General features: G+C 44.6%; 1 protein-coding gene across 5 annotated transcripts in view; it reads left to right on the top strand.

Annotated features, from left to right (window-relative positions):
• TRIM37 (tripartite motif containing 37) overlaps window positions 1-18,903 on the top strand; it is a 158,012-nt gene that overhangs the window by 50,912 nt on the left and 88,197 nt on the right. For 3 of the 5 annotated variants that reach the window (XM_068268640.1, XM_068268639.1, XM_068268638.1), the window contains exons 5-11: window positions 2,406-2,493; window positions 8,729-8,851; window positions 11,079-11,202; window positions 13,851-13,918; window positions 15,014-15,073; window positions 16,359-16,483; window positions 16,602-16,652. In XM_068268640.1, the coding sequence (XP_068124741.1) occupies window positions 2,406-2,493; window positions 8,729-8,851; window positions 11,079-11,202; window positions 13,851-13,918; window positions 15,014-15,073; window positions 16,359-16,483; window positions 16,602-16,652 (639 nt within the window). The remainder of the gene's footprint in view (window positions 1-2,405; window positions 2,494-8,728; window positions 8,852-11,078; window positions 11,203-13,850; window positions 13,919-15,013; window positions 15,074-16,358; window positions 16,484-16,601; window positions 16,653-18,903) is intronic. The other 2 variants (XM_068268642.1, XM_068268641.1) reach the window with 1 other exon arrangement.

The following is an 18,903-nucleotide window of genomic DNA, read 5'->3' as shown; positions in this document are numbered from 1 at the left end:
GGATGCAAAACTAAAAATATACCTTTACTTCCAAATAAAATATTAGTGCAATATATTGTACTAGGGAAATAATTTAAACGTTGCAATAACTGGGGAAAATGGGCAAATGTGTGGCTTTTATCCTCAATAGTACGTTTTTTATTTTAAAACTGTAATGGCTGAAAAGATGAAAAAAACTATAAATTATTATTTATTTTTTTTATTATTCCCATTAAAATGCATTTAGAATAAAATAATTCTTAGAATAATGTACCTCCCAAAGAGAGCCTAATTGGTGGCGGAAAAAACAAGATATAGATCGTTTCATTGTGATTAGTAGTGATTAAGTTATGGGTTTGGATCCCTGGAGGCGGAGCAGTGCTTTTCAGCGCTGCTAGATTTGGGCGCAGCCGGCGCCTCCATAGACGTCAATAGGAATCATTCCTATTGAAGCGCTCAGTGAGTAACGTTGGCTCCGTCAGAAGACGGTTGCTTAAAAACATAATAATTCGGCCTCCAGCAATCGCTGGAAGCCGAATTATTTCATTCCCCCACTATCCATGTCGGCCTGGAGGGGGGGGAATAGTAATTAAATCGGCCCGGACTTGTGCAGAAGTAGGATCAGCTATATACCGCTGTATCCTGCGCCCAAGTCTACCGGCGCCGATTTCAAATGTACTCCCTGGAGGGGACCCGTGTGTGGTTGCTACAAGTCAAGCTGACAATGGCGTCAATTCACCGGAGGTTACCAACCTATTTATCTCTTGGGAGGTAATTTACCTCCTGTGATATCTCCAAATAGCAATTCTCCAGAAGTATAGGGGAAAATATCGACAGAGAGAAATGCAAGAGATACATGTGAGATAAGTATGAGATAAATAAGTGATAGTTAGTAGTTAGTTTTTCTCCAAATCACAATTCACCAGGGAAGAAAGGGGGTGTGGCCATTAGTTATTTTTTCATCTCTTTATCCCCTGAATGAACCTGGAGATATCGTGGTTTTCACACAGCAGCTGCTGCTGTGGAAGATGGAGCCTTTTGAGCTTACTCTGTTAGGCCTGGTGCACACCAAAAACCGCTAGCAGATCCGCAAAATGCTAGCAGATTTTGAAACGCTTTTTCTTATTTTTCTGTAGCGTTTCAGTTAGCATTTTGCGGTTTTGTGAAGCGTTTTTGGTGTAGTAGATTTCATTTATTGTTACAGTAAAGCTGTTACTGAACAGCTACTGTAACAAAAACCGCCTGGCAAACCGCTCTGAAGTGCCGTTTTTCAGAGCGGTTTGCGTTTTTCCTATACTTAACATTGAGGCAGAAACGCCTCCGCAATCCAAAATCTGCAGCAGCCCGGGAGTATGCGTTTCTGCAAAACGCCTCCCGCTCTGGTGTGCACCAGCCCATTGAAATACATTACCCAAGCGTATCCGCAGCCGCAAGCGGATTGCAAAACGCAGCCGAACCGCTCTGGTGTGCACTAGGCCTTAGAGCTTGCTTCTATTATGAGGAGACGAAGGCGCAGGAGGAGGGTCTGTTTAATCGCCCCTCGTATTTTTCGTGAGAGAACAGTTCTTGATAATTTTACTGAGACCGAGGTGGTGAAGAAGTTCAGACTCACTCGTGATATGATTTATGATATGATCCGGCAGTAAAAGGCGGGAATACTCTGGTCAGGTAGTGGTAAAACTCCGCCTCCTACCCACAATGCTTCACTTTCAAGCTTACAGAGAGGAAAAGTATCCCATGTAAATCATTAATACCGATTACCTAACTCTCTGCTTTCTCACACTTTCCTCATGCATATCTCTCCATTATCCCCTGCTATCGAACATTTTTCTCTCTGTCCTCTCACACTGGTGAATTGACTCCAGAGTGTTAAAATACCTCATGAGATAAACTACCTACCTTTTTTCTCTTAGTAAATCCTCTCTGGTGAATTGACGCCAATGTTTCAGCCAGATGCACTGTCACCGGTGTGCTTCTCTGGATAGGAAAGCAGTGTGCTCTCGTTCTTTTACTGCTTACAATGATGCATGTTTGAAGCTGTCGAGAGTCACATAAAATGGCAAGGAGGGCCCTATTTGGCCCGCGGACCTTGAGTTTGACACCTGTTTCTTAGATGTTTAGCTAGCCTAATTATTTATGATTCTCCCCCAGATAAGTCTGGCTGACCTGGTGGTGTTTGTTGACTTTGGAACACACAGCAAACCTTCCACAATGATGTATCATGTCAGCTGTAATGATGTTGCCAGCTTTGATACATTTTAAAAATGTAAATCGGAGAGAGTAAAGTTTTTACAATGGACAAATACAGACACAATTTATAAATTAATATTGTAAATTATAAACCATTTCAATCCTTCAGTCACATGAAGTTCTTCAATTAATTATAAAGTTCTTAACATAAATGTGGGATTATTTTTTCTTTTTAGATGTGAGAATCATCATGAAAAGCTTAGTGTATTCTGCTGGACCTGTAAAATTTGTATTTGTCACCAGTGTGCGCTGTGGGGTGGTATGGTAAGTACAGATGCCTTTGTCTGAGATTTACTGTAAGTTGTTTTTTACCTTTTAGTTCAGAGGTCCCCAAACTTTTTCGGTCAAGGGCCAGGTCAACCTACTTCAGACTGCCGGGGGGCCGGAACATACATAAAATGATGTTGAAAAACATTACATTAAATCCTAGTATCCATTCCCCCCCCCCCCCCCCCCCCCCAATCATGCCCGGACGAGAACTCCCAGCAGCAGCCATTCAGTCATGCAGCGCCCGAAGAATGTCTTTGTGCACCAGACAGTGAAGCATACCCAGGTGACAACCTGCTGTCCATTTAGACAAGTGTCCCCGATGCAGAACTGGATTGGAAGCCAGCAAATCTCTGCTTGCTGGCTTCTACAATATGTGAATAGGAATGGGTGGTGCCAGCACTGCTATTCTATGTGCAGGCCACCGATGTTTAACCCTTTCCACTCGTATGTCCCGCATAGCGGGACATCACTAATTTCCCGTTGCGCTCGTATACCCCGCAGAGCGGGACATAAATATAGTGGCGGTTTGCAGGCACATCGGCCCCCCAACAATGCCCGATCTCTCTCCCCTAGTGTGCCCCAGCATGTAGACTAAATGCCCACATCGTTAGTTCCCCCCCCTGGCTGAAACTGGAAGTGCGCGATCAGCGCTACCAGAAAGTGACCAATGCATTGAATTTTCCTTGCAGATTGCTTGCAAAGTTGCATAGAGGAGCAATGGCATCCCATGCAATGGACGTGGAGGAGCATCTAAATAGTAGCCAGCATTTCATTGCTCTAATTCTCAATCGAAATACCAAAGATTGCATCGTGTGTAATGACATGAAAACACCGGGTGGCAGGCATAAAACCACCTATTATTGTGAAACTTGCTCACGCAGGCCAGGATTACATCCAGGAAACTGTTTTACAATTTACCATACCTTGGCTTTCTTCTCTGCTACCAGCCAATAGAAGATGCCAAACTGTCCAAATAAGGTGTTAAATTAAACGTGTTCTTTAAAATAAGATATACCATTTTACTATGTTATGTTCCATGTTAAAATGGGAGAGAGAGTAAGAGGGGAGAGTGCATTTCTGTGTAAAAAACAAAAAAACAAAAATCCATCAGCTTTCAATCCATTTTGGACAGTCTATTGATTGCAAGAAGAGTAACAGCGAAGGGTCAATGGTTGCATAATATTGCATTAAATTGAGTGTTACAGTGCTAACCGTTTCATCTTTTCGGGACCGGATGACTCTAACCCTTTAAGAACCAGAGCTGTACGTTCCCTACTCAGCCTTGTGATTGGCTCACAGTAAACAAGGGATCAGGATCCAGTAAAATGGTTTCTGACCGAAATGTGTCACTGAAACAGCAGAGCGAGCCCGTGCAGGGACTGAACAGACGTGTGGACGATGCGAGTGCGCGTCAGCGGCAAATAGTTGAAATCTCTGTCCTGTCAGAGCCGTACAGCCACCAGCAGGACGAAGATTTCAATTACGTCAGACCAAAATAGGTTTAATTTTTTTTATTTTTTTTTTTCAGTCAAATTTTTGGTTGGCATCTAAGAGATGGGGCAAGATGGTAAATTAATTGCTAGGAATAGTCAGGTAAATTTATAGGTAGCAACTAGGGTTGCCGCGGTATACCGGTATGATGATATACCACGGTTTGATTGTGCATGGCAATCATACAAGGCATAATCTCATTTTACCGGTTTTCGGGGGCGGGGCGACGTAGCGGCAGGGATGAGACACAGTGACGAGCGAACAAACAGCGGCAGGGATAAGTAAATACTTGCTGACAGCCTCGTCCTCAATGCTGTTCTGGCTTCATTCTACTTCCTGTGCTTGCCTCACATTTTCCTGAAACGGCATCCTGTGGGCGCAATTGCACGAAGATGGAAGCAAGAACAGGAAGTAGAATGAAGCCAGTACAGCATGAGTATTTGTAACCCCTGCTGCTGCATGCATCCTCCGTCCCATACCCCCCCCCCCATACTGCAGGCACATACATCTATCCCTGGCTACCTATGCTGCAGCCACCTATCCTGCCAACACCTAGCGCTGGCTACCTATTCTTTGGCCATCTATCCTCCTACACCTAGCTTTGGCTACCTATTCTGCAGCCATCTATTCTGCCTACACCTAGCTCTGGCTACCTATGCTGCGGCCATCTATCCTGCCTACACCTAGCTCTGGCTACCTATGCTGCGGCCATCTATCCTGCCTACACCTAGCTCTGGCTACCTATGTTGCGGCCATCTATCCTGCCTACACCTAGCTCTGGCTACCTATTCTGCGGCCACCTATCCTGCAAACACCTAGCTCTGGCTACCTATGCTGCGGCCACCTATCCTGCCTACACCTAGCTCTGGCTACCTATTCTGCCACCACCTATCCTGCCTACACCTAGCTCTGGCTACCTATGCTGCGGCCACCTATCCTGCCTACACCTAGCTCTGGCTACCTATGCTGCGGCCACCTATCCTGCCTACACCTAGCTCTGGCTACCTATGCTGCGGCCACCTATCCTGCCTACACCTAGCTCTCACTACCTATGCTGCGGCCATCTATCCTGCCTACACCTAGCTCTCGCAACCTATTCTGCGGCCACCTCTCCTGCCTACACCTAGCTCTCGCTACCTATGCTGCGGCCACCTCTCCTGCCTACACCTAGCTCTCGTTACCTATTCTGCGGCCACCTATCCTGCCTACACCTAGCTCTGGCTACCTATGCTGCGGCCACCTATCCTGCCTACACCTAGCTCTCGCTACCTATTCTGCCGCCATCTATCCTTCCTACACCTAGCTCTGGCTACCTATTCTGCCACCACCTATCCTGCCTACACCTAGCTCTGGCTACCTATCCTGCCTACACCTAGCTCTGGCTACCTATGCTGCGGCCACCTATCCTGCCTACACCTAGCTCTCGCTACCTATGCTGCGGCCATCTATCCTGCCTACACCTAGCTCTCGCAACCTATTCTGCGGCCACCTATCCTGCCTACACCTAGCTCTCGCTACCTATGCTGCGGCCACCTCTCCTGCCTACACCTAGCTCTCGTATCCTATTCTGTGGCCACCTATCCTGCCTACACCTAGCTCTGGCTACCTATGCTGCGGCCACCTATCCTGCCTACACCTAGCTCTGGCTACCTATGCTGCGGCCACTTATCCTGCCTACACCTAGCTCTGGCTACCTATGCTGCGGCCACCTATCCTGCCTACACCTAGCTCTCACTACCTATGCTGCGGCCATCTATCCTGCCTACACCTAGCTCTCGCAACCTATTCTGCGGCCACCTCTCCTGCCTACACCTAGCTCTCGCTACCTATGCTGCGGCCACCTCTCCTGCCTACACCTAGCTCTCGTTACCTATTCTGCGGCCACCTATCCTGCCTACACCTAGCTCTGGCTACCTATGCTGCGGCCACCTATCCTGCCTACACCTAGCTCTCGCTACCTATTCTGCCGCCATCTATCCTTCCTACACCTAGCTCTGGCTACCTATTCTGCCACCACCTATCCTGCCTACACCTAGCTCTGGCTACCTATCCTGCCTACACCTAGCTCTGGCTACCTATGCTGCGGCCACCTATCCTGCCTACACCTAGCTCTCGCTACCTATGCTGCGGCCATCTATCCTGCCTACACCTAGCTCTCGCAACCTATTCTGCGGCCACCTATCCTGCCTACACCTAGCTCTCGCTACCTATGCTGCGGCCACCTCTCCTGCCTACACCTAGCTCTCGTATCCTATTCTGTGGCCACCTATCCTGCCTACACCTAGCTCTGGCTACCTATGCTGCGGCCACCTATCCTGCCAACACCTAGCGCTGGCTACCTATGCTGCGGCCATCTATCCTGCCTACACCTAGCTCTCGCAACCTATTCTGCGGCCATCTATCCTGCCTACACCTAGCTCTCGCAACCTATTCTGCGGCCACCTATCCTGCCTACACCTAGCTCTGGCTACCTATGCTGCGGCCACCTATCCTGCCAACACCTAGCGCTGGCTACCTATGCTGCGGCCACCTCTCCTGCCTACACCTAGCTCTCGCTACCTATTCTGCGGCCATCTATCCTGCCTACACCTAGCTCTCGCAACCTATTCTGCGGCCACCTATCCTGCCTACACCTAGCTCTCGCTACCTATGCTGCGGCCACCTCTCCTGCCTACACCTAGCTCTCGTATCCTATTCTGCGGCCACCTATCCTGCCTACACCCAGCTCTGGCTACCTATGCTGCGGCCACCTATCCTGCCAACACCTAGCGCTGGCTACCTATGCTGCGGCCATCTATCCTGCCTACACCTAGCTCTCGCAACCTATTCTGCGGCCACCTCTCCTGCCTACACCTAGCTCTCGCTACCTATTCTGCGGCCACCTATCCTGCCTACACCTAGCTCTCGCAACCTATTCTGCGGCCACCTATCCTGCCTACACCTAGCTCTCGCTACCTATGCTGCGGCCACCTCTCCTGCCTACACCTAGCTCTGGCTACCTATGCTGCGGCCACCTATCCTGCCTACACCTAGCTCTCGCAACCTATTTTGCGGCCACCTAGCTCTGGCTACCTATGCTGCAGCCACCTACTACTGGGGTGGGCATATTATTTAATGTAAGGGGAGGGAGGATTCATTGTATAATGCCGTATACCGTCATACTGTGGTTTTGTTTTTTGATGGTTATCGTACCATGGGATTTCTAACTGTTGCAAACCTAGTAGCAACCTCAATCTAAGTAGACCCAAAGCCTTCTACTGAAACTTTTTTTTTTTTGGCCATAAATTATGAAGATGTATTGTCTGTTCAGTGGGGATTGGTCCCCATTTAATTTGTCTTGTGCAGATTCGCAAATTAATAATCGTGCTAATTTGTATAGCACTTTTTTTTTCTTCTGTCTGAAGTGCTTGAGAGCTGTAGCCACTAAGGGCACACTCTGGAGGCCACCGTGCAGTGTTAGGGAGTCTTGCTCATGGACTTCTTATTGAATAGGTGCTGGCTTCAGCCATGATTCCTACCCTGTTTTCCTATGTCAGAGGCTGAAACCTTAATCAGTACACTATCCAGCCACTATGCAAATACAAATAATAGCTCACTAAATAGAGCTTGAAATGGAACAGCTAGAGTGAGGTTTTTACTGCTGTTTTGAATTGAAATTGTGAGCGTCTCTCCTAAATTTCTGTTCTTGGTGTCACTCACTGGGATGAGAAATTAAAGAATTTTCCACTGGCAACTCAGACTAAAATTAAGAAAATAATAATAAAAAAACTTGAACAAATTGTAAACCATTCTCCCTTGCATAAAATAAAAATGAAAAGCAGTCCATTTGACATGAAAGCTCGACCAGGACTGTGACAAAAATAAAACCTAATGCCTTTTCTACCTTTTTCTTCACGGTTTTAAAATAATAGGTAGACCCTGTTTAACGAACGTGATAGACTGTACGTTCGTTCCTAACCTGAATCTGTTCTTAAGTTAAACCACATTCACCTCTGTCCCCTGTTCCTCCTCTTTGCCCCCAGTTTCCTCCAATGTCCCTTTCTATGGCTCTGCCCCCTGTGCCTCAATTGTGGCCCTCTGTGCCGCCTCTACTGTGCCGCCTCTGTTCCCCTCCATCTCCACTGTGCCACCTTCTGCCCCCCAATCATCCTGCATTCCCTGAGCCCAGAGTATAGTGCAGCTGAAAGGTACTCTCCTTCCAGACGGAGCCCAGTGCTGGTTGACCATCCGCACATTTCTCATTAGTGCCCACATCATATGCATGTTGCATCTAATTACAAGGCATGCCGGAGGTAATGCTGGGCACCAGTGTGAGCAGCGAGGGGTGAGAAGATGAATGCATAGCATTGGCATCCAAAATGGCATGCCACCCCCCCCCCCCCCTCCCCCAAATAGCAGTCTTCCACATCCAAATTCCTACAGTTGTGCATGGCTATATTATATTAGGCTGCTTCCGATTTGGAAATGGACGCAGCACCCAGTGGAATTGGGCCCTTAAGGATTGTGAGTGGAGACACTGAGAGTATACATGTATGGTCTGCTTTTATTGTAATATACTCAATTGATTGGCTGGCTTTCAGACCCATTTCATGGCAACGGGGTTAATTTGTTTGGCTTTTAAAGTCTTTGATAAGTGTTAACCTATATTTAGTAGACTGATGCACTTTTTTTTTTTATAACTCTCATATAAGTGTATTAAGTTGGCTTTAACCCCATGTTTGTTTCATTTTCTTTTTAGCATGGAGGCCATACATTCAAACCGCTTGCTGAAATCTATGAGCAGCATGTGACAAAAGTCAATGAAGAGGTAGCTAAACTCCGCCGCCGGCTAATGGAACTAATTAGCCTTGTGCAGGAAGTGGTAAGCTATTAATAAGCAAACATAAAACCACTTTCACTGTCTAGTGGAACTTTTTCATGTATAATTTTTATATACAATTTGTTAGTAGTATGGCTTTTTATTTTAAAATCAATTGAAGTAAGTCGATTACTTATTGCACCTATTATCACCTAAGCAATTGATATATAGTTTTATTTTACACATAAGTCTGTGCAAAATATAGATGTTTAGGCATCTTAAATACTCCTGATGGCTGACTAAAAGCACTTCCTACTGATTTGAGTTATTTCAGTTCTAAGCTGCATACACATCGTATGCAAGCTGAAAAAAATTAACATCTCATTGGATTTCTGTACTCAGTTTTTGAAACTATTCTGTTTAGAAATGCCTACCTTGACCTTTTCTGCACCCAGCATGTCCTGCTGCAGCCTGTAAGATGAAATCTACTTTAGTTTTAGATGCTCTTGAAGCTGTGTCTTGATCTGCTAATTCCCTACTCACATCTAAAGAAGCTGCACAGCTCACTTCTCCCTAGGTGTGTGCATCAAGGGCCGGGCTTTCCAAAGTCATTGTATCTTAACTCGCTTTAAAGCTATGGAACATAAGCAATACATTCTCTTGGTTAAGACTGAGAGTTTGCCAGATGGTTACCTCAAATCCTGTATCCAATGTAGTTACATAGTTGGGTTGAAAAAAAAAAAGACAGACATGCTTCCGCGTTCAGCAAGAAAATAAGGTACAATGCAAGCCTGCACCGTCACATATCTTAGTTGATCCAGAGGAAGGTGAAAAACCATTACAATGTTGGGCAGCACAGTGGCGTAGTGGTTAGCACTTTCGCCTAGCAGTGTTGAGTCCCTGGTTTGAATCCCAGCTAGGGACTATTTGCATAGAGTTTGTTTGTTCCCCCGTGTCTGCGTGGGTTTCCTCCGGGTACTCTGGTTTCCCCCCACATCCCAAAAAACATACAGATACCGTAAGTTAATTGGCTTCCCCCTAAATTGGCCCTAGACTACGATACATACACTACACGATATAGACATATGACTGTAGTAGGGATTAGATTGTGAGCCCGTTGAGGTACAGTTAAGACTAGGCAATATGCTCTGTACAGCGCTGCGGAAAATGTCAGCGCTATATAAGTACCAAAATTTTAAAAAGGAAAAAGGCTTGACCGTTTAGACTTAGAGACACTGAAGTCTCAGAAAAATCCTGTTTTTATTGTAAAAATGTGTTTAAAGCCAATGGGTACTGATTTAAAAATAAAAGTCAGATACTCACCTAAGGAGAGGGAAGGCTCGGTCCTAATGAGACTTCCCTCTCCTCTCCCGGTCCCGCTCAGGATCCCCCATAGCAGTATTCGACCAGTTTGGTCAAATACTGCCACTTCCGCCGCCGAAGGGAAGAAATGGGCCGCTCCATACTGCCCGTGCGCGACCGCCCTCTGACGCACTCGCGCAGTATGGAGCGACCCGTCTTCGGGAGCCCGAGTGCTCCCGAAGACTTCCGAAGTCCCCTGCGGCGGGGGATTTAAACGGAGGATCCTGAGGGCATCAGGAGAGGAGAGGGAAGGCTCATTGGACCGAGCCTTCCCTCTCCTTAGCTGAGTATCTGACTTTTTTATTCTTAAATCGGTAACCATTCACTTTAACATTACTGTCTTACCTAAACCGCTGCATCCCCGCTGCTGTACACTAACTAAATCCCCCCCCAACTCCACCCTCCCTTTCCCCTTCAAAATCCACGACTTTATTGGTCGTGGATTTTGCTGCCCTGTGCGCTTCTATGTGAGGAAGAGCTATGAGCTGCAGCTCTGCCTCTACACTCGTCAGTCAGCGCTTATCTCCGCCTCTCCCCCGCCCCTCTCAGTGAAGGGACGGGGGAGAGGCGGCGATCCAGGCTGACAGACGCGCTGAGAGGCTGAGCTGCGGCTCATAGCTCTGCCTCTTACAGAAGCGCTGCCGGGATTGCCCCCCGGGGAGTTAGGGGGATAGTTAGTGTACAGCGGTGGGGATGCGGCGGTTTAGGTAGGACAGTAATGTTAAACTCATTTTTACAATAAAACAGTATTTTTACTAGACTTCAGAGTCTCTTTAAAAGGAAAAAAAAATCCTTCCCGACTCCAGATGACAACCAGATAAAATCCCTGGATCAGCTCTGCCAGGAATTACCTAGTTATTATAGCGATTTTATTTTTGTAATTGTGTGTGACATTGATCATCTAAACTGACAAACTACTGTTTTGTAGGAACGTAATGTTGAGGCTGTCCGAGGAGCAAAGGATGAACGAGTAAGAGAGATCCGCAATGCAGTGGAGATGATGATCGCCAGATTGGACACTCAGCTCAAAAACAAGCTCATCACACTTATGGGTACGGTGAAAATGTGGAATTTTACATTATGGGAGTTTTTTTAATGTATTCTAGTACACCTGAACTGAGAGAGATATGGTAGCGGCCACATTTCCTTTAAACCATTTCCTGTTGCCTGGCAGTCTTGCTGATCTCTTTGGCTGCAGTAGTGGCTGAATCGCACATCAGAAACAAGCATGCAGCTAATCCAGTCTGACTTCAGTCACAAACACATGATCGGCATGGTTGTTCATGGTCTGTGCCTGAAAGTCTTAGAGGCTGAGGCTCTGCAGGACAGCCAGGTAGTCAGGAAAAAATGGCATTGGAAGTTTGGGCGCACCAGGCGCTGTCATAAGCTCTAATGGAATTATGGCTATAGCGGCGCTCAGACAGTAATTTGGGTGCCGTCAAGACAGAGCTCAAATTTAATATAAAAACGGCGTAATTTGACCACCGGCCCTAATTATTATTTTTAAAAAAAGTTATCCGGCCACCAGCTATAGCTGGCAGCTGAATTACTTCTTACCACACAGTCTATGGTGGCCTGGAGGGGGAATAGTTATTAATGCCGCCGGGGTTTTTGCAGAAGCATGGTGAGACTTTTTTATATTCACTCTGTGGCCAAATTTCCTGACGCTTTAATTACATGTCCAAGTTCATAGTACCGTGCAGACAATACTAGGTAACAGTACTTACTATCTACTAATAGTAGATAACTATGCAATGGGGTAATCAGACAGTACAGGGCTAAAATTGAATATAAAAGTTCAATAACTTCAAAAAGTGTTTTGCTTATCAGACACAATTCATCAAAAACTGAATGGTGGGAGTTCCCTGCCTTTGTAAGTTTACAATCTAGAGATGAATTAAAAAAAATACTATTGAAAACAGAGTTGTAGAAATGTTTGCAGCTATCATGCAATCAGCATGCTAGAGTTCATAGTTCACATAACCATCTACTGTGTTGAGGAGAGTCTTTCCTCCAGTTAGTAACCCACAACGAAGCTTCTCTTCTGAGCAGTTGCCAGTTACAATCTTAAAAATCTTGCAATACTGAAATGTCCCATTGTACCAACCCCACGACATATCCTATGCCCATGAACTGTACTACCTATTAGGGAACATTTTATAGATTTGTGCAGTAACTTTTATACTATTGCGTTAATGTTTGGCTTTCTTTAAAGGTGAATTATTTAGATCCTAGGTTTTAAAATGTTCTATACTGTATGTACCCAGAAGGTATAGAACTTGTTGTAGTTCATAAAGCAAGTTTGTAGGCTTATTAAAATAGATAACCTTTAATAAAAGTACCTGAAACTATATTTTAGCCAATTAGAAGCTTAAGGGAGTATTTGGAAACGTTCTTACACAATTAAGGAATTTCGAATAAATATATGTGCCATGTGGTACTCAAAGTGTTCTCCACGACAGAGGTACCTGGTGAGCACCACACTTCATGAAGGGCCACAGGCTGTGATACTACTGGGAGATTGACTAAACCCTCATGATTGGTATTGTGCTTATAGTGCATTATTGATTTAACATCCTTAAAGTAATTCTAGGCCTTTTGGCAAACAGTTGTTTGCCATGTTTCTCCCTTGTTGCATGCATACAAATTTACATGTCTGGCATATGCAGAAAGTCCTGATCAGACCACACACCAATAGGAAGCACTTAGTGGTATGCTTGAAGGAAACCAGGAGAGGCCTGAAAAGCAGTGTTTGAAAATTATAGGTAGACAGAGAGCCCCCACTAGTGCAGGTAGCCAGAGAGTACTCTATCAACCCTGTTTCAAAATACTGGTAGATAGCTAGTGGGTACTCAAGTAGGCACACGCCATTCCCCTATGCAGAGCGTACAGCCACTTCCTTCAAGTTTTCCTTCTGTCCTCCATTATTGTCATCATGTGACAGACGACGATCCCGGCGAGGTGAGTGATCAATTGTTCCGCTGCGATCTCTGCAGCCAACCCTTTTGGCGGTATCCATGAGCTGAGCTTGGGGTTACCGCTGATAGCTGAGAAAAGTAACCCTGAGCTACACTCGGGAATACTGCCAAGGAGGTTAAAGCGGAGCTGTAGATTCAAATTAAACACCTTGTTTCACTTACCTGGGGCCCCCAGCAGCTGTCCTGTCCCGCGCCGAGTCTCCACGAGTCTCCGTTCCACCGCCGCCGCTCCGTTCTTTACCTCGACTTGTAAGTCGATGCCAGCGCAGCCCTGCCAAGCGTATCTTTTCTTCGCGTTCCCCTCTGCAATAGCGGGGAACGCGAAGAAAGGATACGCGTAGCCACAGCCGCGCAGGCACAGTGGCCCGGCGGCGAAACCGAAAGTAGCTGGCGGTGGGAGAACGGAGGCTCGTCGAGGAGCGGCGTGGGACAGGACGGCTGCTGGGGCTTTGGGGAAGCCCCAGGTAAGTGAAACAATGGTTTTTAATTTGAATCTACAGTTCCGCTTTAAATGGGCGGTAGTAAGAGTGTTCTTAAATTATATAATTTCACTACAACTTGGTTATAATTTGGGGTTATTTACAGCATTGTGCACATTACCTGTTGGTAATATGTACAGTCAGACCGTTTACTTTGGATGTGCATTACATACACCCATGACATTTTTCTGTTTTAGATTGATGGAGGAAAATATACTTTTGATGCTGTTTTTTTATTTTCAGGCCAGAAAACCTCTCTAACTCAGGAAACTGAGCTGCTGGAATCTTTATTACAAGAAGTGGAACATCAGGTTGGTAAGAAAAGGGAGCAAAAAGCGTAAAGTGCATTAAGTTAGGTAGCTAAATATGTGTGTGTAAATATATGAATTAAAGATTACATTGATAAGGAGAAAGTGTTGAAACCTATTGTTAGGACTTAAGAGTGAACATTTAGAATAGATGTAGGTTCATCAAAATCGGATTATAAAAAGGTTTGTTTATGCATGCATTTTGTCACATCAGTTATGAAAGCTGGGATGTGGGGAAAAAACCATAATCGCTCTATTGAAATGAAGAGGGCTATAATATATTGGTGTTTTCAGAATTCACAGCGACTTTAGTAAGTGAAGATGATGTGCTGTGCTAATTAGACCTCTGACAACACCACCAAAGTAATTCTGACATTATTGATTTAAAGGGGAACTGAAGTAAGAGGTATACGGAGGCTGCCATATTTATTTCCTTTTAATTAATACCAGTTGCCTGGCAGCCCTGCTGGTCTATTTCTCTGCAGTAGTATCTGAATAACACCAGAAACAAGCATACAGCTGTTATTTCCCTCAATGTGATGAGGTTCACAGACAGCAAACTGTCAGGACTTTGGTCATGTCCTCACAGTGTGGAAGGGGTTACACCAAAATATCAGCCCTACAGACCCACTAAGGATGTATTCGAGAAAAGGTCAAGATTTCTTGTGGTAAACTGGGTATCGGCTACTGATTGGAATGAAGTTCAATCGTTGGTTGATTACCTCCATCCCCCTTTTTTTTTTTTTTTTTCCTGCCTTGATTACTCTTTTGAAGATGGCAGTGCACAAGATTGAGCATTGCTGTTGAGCAGAGAATTTTGGTTTTGTCACAAAGGTGATCAGTATTAAAACCACCAGACTCTTTGTAAACCCTTTCTCTCAGAAAGTGACATTTGCAGCACTGATATGCTGTAACAAGAGTTCTTTGTGGAGTTTCAGCTTTGTGAAACGATTTCCAATTATTGAATGTCGGTGTGTGTTGCAGCATTGACATTCCTTTTAGTGGTATTAGTGGCTTAGACCAGTCCATGAAAAAAAAAAGCCCTAGACCACACAGTCTTCTAATACCAAGCTTTACACTGTGGCACTGTGCTTGCAGGCAGATTGTGTCCTCCTAGCAACTGTCAAACCTAAATTGGCTCCTCTGACTAGTCATATGGTAAGTAGATATTCATTCGTTCCAGGGCCAGTATGCTTTACACCGCTACAGCCCATGCTTTGTATTGAGATTTCTAATCATAGACTTGTGTGAGACCTTGATGCCCAGCACATAAATCTAACAAAACCGTTCATGTAATGAAGTTACTTCCAGGTGCAGTTCTGAGTGTTGAAAACATGTGCAGATTATTTCAATGTGCAGAATACTTTAGCATTTTGTCCCCTGTCCTACACAATCTTGAGTCGCCTGCCAACTATATCTTGTTTTCTCTTTACATATAAATATGGTTCCTGATCAGAACATGTGATTTACCTGTAGCCATTATTGTAATATTAAGAATAAAGCTTAAACTCGCTGCATGTCTCAAATTTAAACAACCTAGTATATCTACACTCTTGACCCCTTTTATGGCTGGAAAGGAAACAATCTTCCATATTTGGAATACAGCAATAAAAACCACAAAACGGTTCTAACCTATTACCATAATATTCAACCTCTTATGTTTTGCATGGCTTTCTGAACCTGAAAGGCTAGATAAATCAGTTTGGAAATATCAGCATGCTAGCCTATAAGCTGCTTCTTCATCTGTTTTTCTTTGTAAAAGGAATGAGATTGCTTCCTTCTTATTACTCACATTTCAGGTTTTTTTATTTAAGTCCATGATGTGTTTAAAAGTCCAGAGAACAAAAAAAATGTAACTCTAAGGTCTGGGACCCACAGGAACTGTTTCAGCCGCACTAAAGTGCTAGGCTAATGAAAGTCATTGGAGGTGGTTCCACAATTGCAATTGTGTTTTACTGTTTACTAGTTTGCTCCAGGCTTATATGTATCTATAATTCTAGCTGTCACAAGAAAATGTGTCCCAAGTCTCCCACTGGCAGCTATAGATTAAGCATATGTTATACGTTTAAAAATTGGCTGACGGACCGCTCTTTACACTGTAGACATGTCCTGTTGTCACAGGAGGAGGTTTGTGTAACATTGCTTCCTGAGCTGAGGTGTTTGCTGTTATGTTTCACTGATGTTTTCATGAACAAGCCCCTGATGCGGGGTACACCCCCTGTAAACTCTGCATCTGATGGCCCTTCAGTTCTGATGGATGCAAGTCAATAGGAGACCTGAGATCAGTTGTTCTTGTGACAGCAGTGGAAATGAAAGTTCTAGTTATGGGGCACAAGGGATCATGCTGGTATACTTTAGCATCCAGGAAACCTATAATTCATAAAGCTAAGCATCTTAGCACATTGTTCAGATAATAACCAATTGTGTTACTTGTATCTTTCAGCTGCGTTCCTGTAGTAAGAGTGAACTCATCTCCAAAAGTCCTGAGATTCTCATGATGTTTCAACAAGTTCACAGAAAACCCATGGCTTCTTTTGTTACCACCCCAGTGCCACCAGATTTCACCAGGTTGTTGTTTTTGCTTGGATTTCAGTAATATATTTGAGTTGGTATATTCTGGTTTCTTGTGTGTTATATTTTTAATATGTGTGATAAACTCATGATTTGTTATTTTTTTTGTCTGCAGTGAATTGGTTCCTGCTTATGATTCAACTACATTTGTGCTAGAAAACTTCAGGTAGTTTTGTTTTTGTTTTTTTCTTGTTGTGTATTTACTTGTGTTTTATCTTAACGCGGGTCTAGCCCTGCACATATTGCAGTATGTTCAGTAAATTGCAGTAAGCAGAATTATGTACGTAAAGTATTTCGCTTCATGAGTAGAGTGTAATGCGTTTCATGTAATGTATTGCATTTTGCTCTACTCATCATGCAGTAAGACTTTTTATAGGTGTTATTCTGCTTAACGCAGTTTAGTGATTAAACCCCTTTGTATTGATTGGGGACATTTAGAAACCAAGAGTATGCTCTGATTTCCAAGCATTTCATTTTTAAGCTGTTCTATTGAGCATTGTATGACATCAAAGAGTTGTCATATTGCTGCATGGTGTGCAGTCTGGTCACCTCCTTAGCGCAGTCTGCTGCCACCAGCAGTGTACCACAGAGCCTCGCCTAGTCCGTGTGAAGCTTGAAGTCTTGCAAGCTTAGTCACGTGCTGCTGCCACGCTTCCTCCTGCCCCATATTATGCTCTCCTATCCCTGCTACAGTCTTTGTGTGGGCCATGCCCTCTCCCATCCCACTGTTGATGTTCTCACCTGGTATAAGGGCCAGTACTGAGGCTAAGCAGCTGTCAGGTGGGGAGGAAGTTATAAGTCCATAGTCTCATCCAAATATGGGGACTCGTCATCATGGCTCAGGAGAGCCTTGCTTGTGATGGAAGCTAGTGCGTTGTATGTACTGTAGTAAGCTTAACTAACTAGTGTGCAGGCTTCCTACCAGAGAGGTACACAGTCAAGCACTACAGGTTCACTTTACAGGTTTGGTTACTATGTACGCTTGAGCAATACAAGTTGGCATAGTAGTAGGGCTTGATACATTAGGCAATACAAATTAGCATGGTTGAACTTAATGTGAAGAAGGTAATTTATTATTAAAATATTCACAACAATTACGGCACCCTGATACTGCGCTCATATGCTGAGTCAGATGTTATATAGGTCACCTCTAAAAAATGTTTTATATAAAAGATAATGAATCAAACATTCATCAAACATTCATATTACAGGTGCTAAATTCTAAGTAAAACACAATAGCAGGCAGTAACCACATGTATAATGTCCTTGCTCATATAATAATTATCATGTAGGAGCGCTCTTCCTAGATGCGTGCAACCATCAAAATAAAGTTCTTCAGTAAAAATGGTTAAGCGCTCTTCTCTGCCTGTTCCTTCTTAGACACAGCAAATATGTCATATAATGAAAAAGCCCCCCCTTCGGGGAAAGACTCACCAGACTTCTAGGCCTCCAAGGCCAATGCTCGCATTCGGGGTATTGGCCACCCCGCAGCCTCTCTGGCAGTCCTCTCTTGGCTATTCCCAGTCTGTGTAAGCAAAAAGCGGATTCCACATCGCGTAAAAGCGTACCAGTTTATTTTTAAAAAAGTTAAAAACAGATCAGTGGTGTATAACCACTCATTGGGTCAGAAAACTTCATCAAAAATGAAAGACACAGCCAGCCCCTTGTTTTACAAGCTACCTGATTCCAGGTACAGGGGTATGCAGAGATGAGATGCACTAAGCTGGTGACAAGGCGCACGCCTCTGTCATTTAGCTAGTGCTCTAAAAGATACCGAGCCTGCTGCACACAGACAATCCCGCCGCGTCCAGCGAGCGTCGTGCGCTGTGACGTCACAGTGCACGACGCTCGCTGGACGCGGCGGGATTGTCTGTGTGCAGCAGGCTCTGTATCTTTTAGAGCAATAGCCAGTAAGCTATTGCGGAGAGGGACGCTAAATGACAGAGGCGTGCGCCTTGTCACCAGCTTAGTGCATCTCATCTCTGCATACCCCTGTACCTGGAATCGGGTAGCTTGTAAAACAAGGGGCTGGCTGTCTTTCATTTTTGATGAAGTTTTCTGACCCAATGAGTGGTTATACACCACTGATCTGTTTTTAACTTTTTTAAAAATAAACTGGTACGCTTTTACGCGATGTGGAATCCGCTTTTTGCTTACACAGACTGGGAATAGCCAAGAGAGGACTGCCAGAGAGGCTGCGGGGTGGCCAATACCCCGAATGCGAGCATTGGCCTTGGAGGCCTAGAAGTCTGGTGAGTCTTTCCCCGAAGGGGGGGCTTTTTCATTATATGACATATTTGCTGTGTCTAAGAAGGAACAGGCAGAGAAGAGCGCTTAACCATTTTTACTGAAGAAATTTATTATTAAAAACTGACCTGTTTATAAAAAAAATTATCAATAAACATCAAACACATTTA

This window comes from Hyperolius riggenbachi, chromosome 2, assembly GCF_040937935.1.
Source record: "Hyperolius riggenbachi isolate aHypRig1 chromosome 2, aHypRig1.pri, whole genome shotgun sequence".
NCBI lineage: Eukaryota > Metazoa > Chordata > Amphibia > Anura > Hyperoliidae > Hyperolius > Hyperolius riggenbachi.
Note: the sequence above shows the minus strand (reverse complement) of the source record. Positions and strands in the feature narration are given on the sequence as shown.